The following is a 10,098-nucleotide window of genomic DNA, read 5'->3' on the forward strand; positions in this document are numbered from 1 at the left end:
ATTTTATTTATTTAAGCATCAAGAAGTAACACACCCTGTAATATTTTATAATTTTTGTCCAAACTTTAAACTATATTTTAAAGGCGACATTACTAGAATAGCTGAATGCATTAGATATACATTTACTCAGTAATTGCTATCCAGTGTTCATGTCACGGGGATTACTAAAAGATATTTTAGTTATTCTGAGCGGGAACGGAACTTAGTGTTTTTCATTTAAATATAAAATGACTAAATTTCAAACACTGATACACGATGGATATTTCACGAAATCCTCTTAAATTTCATTAATTCAAAATTTTATAACAAGTTTCTTAAGAGCAAGCTTATTTATTTTATTTGTAATTATTTGCTAAGACGACGCGCGCCAGACCAATTTAACGATACTATCACTGGAGTGCTCATAACGTCAAGAATCGCGTGGCGGTAACTGGCAGTTTGCAGGCGAGTCGTTAACGGTGGCTGTCGCCTTGTTATCCGATAACGAGCTTTATGTACCGGTCTTATGACTATCGCCTGTATGGGAGGCTTAGATGGGAATTTGATATTTTTACCCTCAGACAAAAATGTAACACTTCAGTACATGTCATAATGCTAACTTTTTTTATAATAGGCAAACAAGAATTATGATAACTCATAGCCTTTTGTTAAAACTCACGTATTCTTTTAAAACTTCAGTATTCAGACACTGAGTGTGAACACTGGAGTCACACAATAACGTTAGTTGAAAGTTTTTTTTTACATAGCAACGTGCATTTCAGAACGTACACTCATAAAATATTCAGATTATGTTAACGAAGGATCTTGATCCTCATCAGGACTCATTGGCGGATTCATATCCGATCCCTAATGACTCTCGGGAATCGAATGAGATCCCAATCAGTGCGCTGACGACGCAAATTGGGAGAAGACGGGATAAAATTAAATCTTATAAAGTTACTGGTGTAAAGTATGCACTGATTCGAATTGCACTGATATGGCTCAAAGCTGTCTGTCGTACGTTTAGACCTTATACTATACGCAACGTATTTTGATACGGTTTGTGTGCAGTGTGCAGTCACCAGGGAGAACTGGTCAGCTCGATCTCTTATTAAAAGTATTTTCGTTTGGTTAATTCTTATATATATTTCCTTTCATCAGCACTCGATCACAATCATAATATGTTTCAGTATAACTTTTGATCTTATATTTGTTATATTACTGATAAAAAATTATACTTAAATTTATATTTAAAAAACGGTAAGCCATTCTGGCATAGGGACCAACACATTGTGGTCATTCCAGAAATGCTAGTAGTTTGTAGCTTTGGTCATTTAATTTAGAATATGACGTGAAAAAGTGCCTAATTTCTGAATAAATAATTTGATTTTGTTTTCACGCCTCGACTTAAAATTCAGTAGACGAGAAACGCCACAACTAAGGGGAAAAAAATTGTAACTACTCGTGAGTTCGACACACATTTATAGGATCTATTCCGTAAATGTGTGTATAGATTGCTCCTCACCATCTCATCATTTGACCCACTGCTGGATATAGACCATCTCCGTCCTGAGATTATTATCCAGTTGTTGCCATTAATTTATTTTACGTCGTCGACCCATGGCTACTATTATGTCAATAATTAATCAAAGACAAATGCATGTTTTTTTTTTATCTTTTTAAATTTCAAGACGACCGAAATTATTTGCGGTTGCTTCGTTCACTGTTTTCTAAATTGAACTCGAAATTCACTTACAAAAATTTTGTAAAATCCTACGGCAGCTAAAAGCGTGAACCGAGTGCTTTTGAGATCGATTCTAATCATAAAGGTACAAACAGAGCTACACCGTCAATATTTACATATAAAAATAAAAGAAAATTGTAGAATTGTGTGGTCTCTCTCTAAGAACTCTAATCTCTAAAGTAACCGATACATTAGGAGATATACATATAATATATGTCTGTGGTTGCAAGAAAAGTTTTAAAACAAATGTAAATACTTCTGTCTGTCTCCATCCGCGAGGGGTCCACGAAACCATTAAAGCAATGAATAATTTAAACCGTACATCTTGTCGAATGCAAGTTCGGGATAAGAGTTTCATAAAGTGTAATATATTCCGGTATAATATCCAGAGGCTCAGGCGATACGACTGCCATTCGCAAAAAGTTTGCATCGTTATGGTTTTGACATTGGTATCATTGAGACATAGACAACGGAATTAAGTAGATCTGTAACCCGAGCACGAGAAATTATGGTAGGTAACCATTTTTGCTTAGAACATATAGGATTTACTAAGCTGAGCACCTCAGAAATATTTAAGAAATTTTCAAAACGTATACAATAATTTCTGAATAAATCTTTCGCGTAAAAAAAAAAACTAGATATCCGTCGTCATAAAAAAAAATAAGATGATCTAATGTAAGGATAAACCAAAGCCTAGATGAAAAGTGCATAAAGAATGAATAAGCAACACAACCCAACAACCAATCACCCTTTTTGATGACAAGGAGGATATGTGTGCCAATGATCTGTATTTTGCCGAAGATAGTACCGGACCCTGGGCAATAACGATGTTTAACGGCTGAAAAAAAAATGGGAAAAATACACAGATATGACAGAAAGAATATATTATATTGCGGTCTCAAATAAAATAAATCACTTTTATTTGAAACCGTAATTCTCATGTTTTTTGCTAGCATTTCATTAATCATATCTCCTAACTTCTGTAATCTACGACCGTCTCCAGACGATTACAGGCTGTATTACGGTATTACCCGGTAATACGGGTAATGCTGAAGACATAGGTATCATTATGGAAACATCACGAGCGAGTGTAACCTTCGTAATTGCGGCAGTATTTGCGCGATACAAATTAAAGGCAATGACAGACGTATTACTTATCCTTACTTACATAATATTATAAAACCGTCTGTCTGTTCTCAATAACTACTGCACGGATTTTCACACGCGGTTTTCACCAATAGATAGTGTGATTCCTGAGGAAGGTTAGGTGTTAATGGTTTAATTCATTATATTTTAATCTGAACAATTGAACAAACACTAATGAGATCCCGTGGAGCCCGGAGTTTTAAACGCTTGTGAAATTCACCCTAGTACTTTTCTAGCGAAGGAGATCTCCTGTCCTGATGCTGACAACTAGAAAATGTCATACGTTTTCAAATAGAAGTATAATGTTCACATCGCGCGTCTTGACGGTCAGTAAATGGATAATGGAACTTCTACAAGTGTTTGAACCCCACTTTTTGTAATATTTTTCTTCGATGATACTTCTGCTCAAATCTAAAAGAGCATATCTAAGTATCTATCTGTACTTTAAACATTTTGAGGTTAGCTTTAGACTGCACACTGTAACGTGACGTGGCACGCCAACCATGGCGCACGCTGGTTGGTAATTAGACTCACATTTTGAGGCCAAAACTGTTCTCAAACAGCGCAAATGTAATAACGCTAAACATGGTGGTAAGTATTGTAATGTCGGATTGTGAATATTATGCTCTGCTTGTGACCGAGTCACGTGGAATGTAACAACATCATTGCTAATGATATTGCAGTGACATTGATGAATTATTGTGAATTAGTAAACTAATTTGAAGGTTTTGCCCGCGGCACAAGTTTATATATTGTTGAAATTAAAATTGAAAAATCATTTATTCAGATAACCAAGATCCGTCGTGTTAGTACGACTTATTCTATGTTAGTGTATATATTTAACTGAAGATAATTAAATTTTAATAAGGTGAAGAAGTCTTCTCCTTCTGTTCTTCTTCTAAATAAGTCTGTTTGAGCTACCGTGAACTATTGATGAACTATTGATGAATTATTGTGAATTAGTAAACTAATTTGAAGGTCTTGCCCGCGGCACAAGTTTATATATTGTTGAAATTAAAATTGTAAAATCATTTATTCAGATAACCAAGATCCGTCGTGTTAGTACGACTTATTCTATGTTAGTGCATGTATTTAACTGAAGATAATTAAATTTTAATAAGGTGAAGAAGTCTTCTCCTTCTGTTCTTCTTCTAAAGAAGTCTGAGCTACCATGAACTCTGCTTAGGAGGGACGCTGATCAGATTTCAGAAAAGCTCAGATCAGAAAAGCTGTCCCCTCCTGCCTCCGCTACATATTATGTAAGTAGAGACAAATAAAAATAAGTATTTTAAAGTTCATCCTATATTGGGTAGTCAGAGGCTAGTAGGAGTCGCCAACTTGAAGGTTTCTTCAGCTGGATATCAATAAAATTGATTGATATGCACAGATATAAGAACATCACAGGTAATGTAATGAGATAATAAAATAGTGACGGGTTATCGTAAATTTTGCTAAACAGCAAATACATTAAATTCAAACAATTTTTTAGTTTGAAAACCATAAATGTAACCTCAGACTTCACGGAAGCGCATCGCGCCGGAAGCGGCGCTTACCGCGCTTCCTGACTTCCGGCAACATGGCGGCAACACCGGTTTTTTAATATCCCGCGATTTATAGTATGCTGAATAACGTGTGACGGATGTAATGAGGACGGAGTAATGATTTTAGAATGATTTTAAAGGGTGATCACGGAAACTTACCGCCATTGGAAATTAATGTCCGTCTAAAGATTGGTTTTCGATTAATGACTATCGAAGTAGCTAATTGGAGACTGCAATTAAAAGTAAAAAGTTAGGTAATAGTTTTAGTACTGGCCCATAGTAAAAGGTGTGCATTAAAAACGGTTTGGGATCCGAAAAGGAATAGATTTTCACTAATATATTAGGACAAATCACACAGATTGAGCTAGCCCCAAAGTAAGTTCGAGACTTGTGTTATGGAATACTAACTCAACGATACTATATTTTATAACAAACATCCAAGACCCGGGCCAGTCAGAAAAATATAATTTTCCATCATGACCCGACCGGGGATCAAACCCGGGTCCTCTCGGTTCAGAGGCAAGCACTTTACCACTGCGCCACAGATGTCGTCAAAACTAATGGCCTAACACTTAAGAATTCCAAAGCGTCATACGACTAGTGTGTCAAAACTTGTTAGGCCATTGCCTAACACTTAAGAATTCCAAAGCGTCATACGACTAGTGTGTCAAAACTTGTTAGGCCATTGCCTAACACTTAAGAATTCCAAAGCGTCATACGACTAGTGTGTCAAAACTTGTTAGGCCATTGCCTAACACTTAAGAATTCCAAAGCGTCATACGACTAGTGTGTCAAAACTTGTTAGGCCATTGCCTAACACTTAAGAATTCCAAAGCGTCATACGACTAGTGTGTCAAAACTTGTTAGGCCATTGCCTAACACTTAAGAATTCCAAAGCGTCATACGACTAGTGTGTCAAAACTTGTTAGGCCATTGCCTAACACTTAAGAATTCCAAAGCGTCATACGACTAGTGTGTCAAAACTTGTTAGGCCATTGCCTAACACTTAAGAATTCCAAAGCGTCATACGACTAGTGTGTCAAAACTTGTTAGGCCATTGCCTAACACTTAAGAATTCCAAAGCGTCATACGGCTAGTGTGTCAAAACTTGTTAGGCCATTGCCTAACACTTAAGAATTCCAAAGCGTCATACGACTAGTGTGTCAAAACTTGTTAGGCCATTGCCTAACACTTAAGAATTCCAAAGCGTCATACGACTAGTGTGTCAAAACTTGTTAGGCCATTGCCTAACACTTAAGAATTCCAAAGCGTCATACGACTAGTGTGTCAAAACATGTTAGGCCATTGCCTAAAACTTAAGAATTCCAAAGCGTCATACGACTAGTGTGTCAAAACTTTTTAGGCCATTGCCTAACACTTAAGAATTCCAAAGCGTCATACGACTAGTGTGTCAAAACTTGTTAGGCCATTGCCTAACACTTAAGAATTCCAAAGCGTCATACGACTAGTGTGTCAAAACTTGTTAGGCCATTGCCTAACACTTAAGAATTCCAAAGCGTCATACGACTAGTGTGTCAAAACTTGTTAGGCCATTGCCTAACACTTAAGAATTCCAAAGCGTCATACGGCTAGTGTGTCAAAACTTGTTAGGCCATTGCCTAACACTTAAGAATTCCAAAGCGTCATACGACTAGTGTGTCAAAACTTGTTAGGCCATTGCCTAACACTTAAGAATTCCAAAGCGTCATACGACTAGTGTGTCAAAACTTGTTAGGCCATTGCCTAACACTTAAGAATTCCAAAGCGTCATACGGCTAGTGTGTCAAAACTTGTTAGGCCATTGCCTAACACTTAAGAATTCCAAAGCGTCATACGGCTGGTGTGTGAAGTCGTGAAGAAAGTAAGAAAACCCTGGGCTTAAAAGAGTCGGAACTCTTTAAAGCCGCAAAAGAATAGACAAGCGAGAGATTTTCACGCACACACTGTAAACACTTTAACTTAAAATAACTTAAATACCTTTCGTAAGTTGGAATTTAACGTGGCCGTCTGAAAGTGAAATAAATTTGTTAATCTCAAAGATCAAAATAAAATTATTTTAGTTTGTACGCTTGTTGATTGTATGTGAAATTTGAATGAAAAGAAAATCCAGCAATGTACTTCAAATTTGCCATAATTTAACGAGAATATATCTGGATTTTTGGAGTACTAGCTATTGCCCGCGGCTTCGCCCGCGTTAATTTTACATGATTTTCATACAAACTTTCACCGCCCATTATATAAATCTTTCAACTCCCAATGCAACCATTTGGGGGACTAAAAATTATGCTTGACTTAACCATGGGATCAGTAGTTTAACCGTAAACAATTATAACAGACAGACATATGTAGAATATACATTATTATTTACACATGGAGGGAGTATTAATGTAAACCTTAAAATAGTGTACCTTATTATTTTTTTAAATATATGTTTTTACACTGTCGTGCTATATGGGTAGAAAAAAATTGTAAATACTTCTTACCATAATAATAATGATATGCTTTACACTAGATAAATCAATGCAAATACACATAACAAGGTTTTCTCTTTTATTATTTGATGTGTGTGTAAATTAAAAACTTAAACTGTAAATTTGTGTGTAAAACAAAAGAAAAAACCTTGTAGTAAAAATAAATCCCTTTTGATGTTGTCAAAAATATATGTAAAAGGAGGGTAAAAGGAAATGTCCAAAACTTAAAAATAAATAAACAAACCTTTTAAAAAAAAATAAACTAAACGAACACCCACAAAAACGATACAATACAATAGTATTTTGTATGGATTTGTAAAATCGCGAATCTATTTTTTTTTACATAACCGGACGAGTTTTTTAAGGAATAGATTAAGCTTTTTGTTACGGAGCTTTTTGAGATATAACAACAATATCGCTGACACTCAGAAACAGAACGCTTTTCTACAGTGAATGTCAAATCTGTTTTATATCCAATACAGACGTGGCTTACGCCTTCCTTATTCTTCAGTGTACTATAGCCACTTTTATTAAAGAAAAAAAAATTAACAAAAGACTTGGCTGTATGGGCTAGAACCCTTTGCCTCCTCAATGAGACGAGGGAATAAACAAAAAAAAATCACGGCGAAAATGCCATGAAAAACGGCGACACACTGTCGGTAAACAGTTCACTGTGAACTTGGCGGTTTTGACGTACATTGTCGGTTTTCCTTGCGGTAATAAAAACTCTCACATATTAACTATGCAATGTGCGTTCATTTGCGTTCGCAACAGAGTTCGGCGACAGTAGGCGGTTCCACTATCTGTTTCGTTATGTTACGCGAGAATAAAGAGATTTGGGACCACTATTTGATATGTGGAATACTCACTCACCCTTAGAAACGTAGTAGACAATAAAGTAAAATAATTTGTTTTAAGTATTTTTACCCAAAATCTACAAGATAATTTCGATGAAAAGACAGAAAAATATCTTGGACTTATTATGCCGAATGAAAAAATACCAAAGAAAAATTTATAGGTAATTAAATAAATACTTACACAACTTTTATTGGATCAGTTGGAAAACTACCGTTTTAACAGACATTACAAGACATAACTCGAGTCAGCTGTCCCCCTCCCCACTATAATGTATGGGTCGGCTGGTTTGCTCACGAAAATGTCCATAAAAAGTATTTAGATTGCAAATATATCTTCAGTCAACCTCTTCCGGGGAGGCACGAGTCTTGAGAGGTAGCGGGTAACCTATTTGAAAGTATTTTTATAATTTCTGAGCTAATTTTAGAAAAAAGTCCAATATATGTGCCCCATTAGTGTTGTCTAAAGTTTTGTGTATTACATAATTTTACTCAATTTTCATGGTTAATAAATTCGTGATATTATTATAAAAATTTATGATATTAGTGATATTATTGTAAAAAATTATGACATCAGTAAACGTGATTTGTAAAATCAAGTTTACTTTAGGAACAACAGCAGAAAATTTTTGTGTTTAACATACCGAAAGTGCTCTGTAATATATTTTGGCCTAGTAACTAATTTTGTAATTCTATATTTATAATTCATATTATTTATGAAGTGGAGCGGCGGTCTAGTTAATATATTAAACTTTTTCGTGTTTTTTATTTTATTTTTATTTGGCCAGAGTCCACCAAGGCACTATGTACACCTTGCATCAGGTCTCCCTGTGTCCCTTCCCCTTGAAACCTCTGTTGAAGTCGGTGTCAAGGTTTAAGACGAACTTGTCATCGACTTCAATACATGCAACGACTACAACGATTATGTGTGTTGGAAGTCTGTTGATATTCGGAAAGAAGATTTTATCTAAAACGCTCTCCGCTCCTCACTCGCCCCACGCCCCAATGCAACTGCGGCCCTTTCGGCATATTCGTTATGTATGCTCTATTTATTTTCATCCACTATTTATGCCTCGAGCCCTGAATTACTGCAAATGTTTGCGGAAATCTTTTTTACGTTTCGTTTCAAAGGGCTGCGTCGATTTTCAGTTGTTGATAATGTTCCAGGGGATTTTCTTATATTTCAGGTATTTAGAACGCTGTGATAGTGCTTGTCAGCCATGTTGTGGGTGTCAGAGGAGGACAATGAGGTGGCGCGACGAATCCATCGCTTAGCAGAATGGCTGGAAACTGCATTGAACCGAGAGTTGTTAAGGTGGTAAGAGAGGGTGAAAAGGGTGTAATACTTAACAGGTAGATAATAAAGTTCAAATATCAATTTAGAGTTAAAATTCCTTATGATGTAAGTACCGTGTTCTCCCGATGCCACAAAAGCGAATCCTAGAGTTGCATCTAGTTCGTGCCGAATATTTTTCAAAAGGGAATTATTTTTCCATTTTCACGATCGTTGTTTAACTTTCTCTTTCACAGTGTAATCGACAGACAACAGACTGTATATTTTACGATTCAATTAGTGACATTCCCATGAAAATAAAGGTTTCACAAAAAATCTCATTTTATATAAATAAAGTTTCCTTTTTTCTATGTCCGTAACTTCTTTTGTTGTTGAGACTACGACACCGATCTTTTAAAATTCACCGATGATTTTCGTAGAAAATTATTTATGGAAACGACGCGTAGTATTTTCATATTTTTTGTATCCAAATTCCTTTAGAGTATTATAATAAACCTTTGTCAGTTTTCTCAAATTAATTAATTGATAACAAGAAGCTTACGCAATCTCAAGATTCGTCTAAATATAAACAGGGGTAAAATTTTAGGACTTTTCAATTACGTAGCGGAGAAATAGTATAGTCAACAAAAACTGTTGATTTATCACTATCATAGCAAATGTTTTTTTGAAAATATTTAACAAAAACAAGTACACAAAACATTCATGTCTATAGAGACATGTGTGTATGTATGTACACACGTGTGTATGAACATTTAGTTTCTCTAGAAAACAAGATGACGTACCATATGACCGACCAGCAAGGTTTTTGTGTACTTGTTTTTCGCCGATTATGGAAAGCAAAAACATTGTTGATGCAAGCAAAAATGTGTAGTCAAACAATATTTATTTTGTTGTTGACATGTGTTTGTTGATTGTGTAGGGCAAAACACGCTATGTGGTGGCTTATACAGTGTGTTGCACAAATTACTTTTATATATGTACATACGAAGTGGTAAGATTTATCTACCTTCTTGATATTTTATGCGAAGTTTCATGTTCAATCAACAAATACATGTCAACAACAAAAATG

General features: G+C 35.4%; 1 protein-coding gene across 4 annotated transcripts in view; it reads right to left on the reverse strand.

Annotated features, from left to right (window-relative positions):
- Nucleotides 1-10,098, reverse strand: part of mgl (Megalin) — a 266,890-nt gene that overhangs the window by 57,495 nt on the left and 199,297 nt on the right. Inside the window, exon 3 of one of the 4 annotated variants that reach the window (XM_053750823.1) lies at nt 6,388-6,417. The exons of the other annotated variants lie outside the window; for them this stretch is intronic. Within the exon in view, the coding sequence (XP_053606798.1) occupies nt 6,388-6,417 (30 nt within the window). The remainder of the gene's footprint in view (nt 1-6,387; nt 6,418-10,098) is intronic. 4 annotated transcript variants of the gene reach the window in all.

The sequence above is a fragment of the Plodia interpunctella genome, chromosome 10 (assembly GCF_027563975.2).
Source record: "Plodia interpunctella isolate USDA-ARS_2022_Savannah chromosome 10, ilPloInte3.2, whole genome shotgun sequence".
Taxonomy (NCBI): Eukaryota; Metazoa; Arthropoda; class Insecta; order Lepidoptera; family Pyralidae; genus Plodia; species Plodia interpunctella.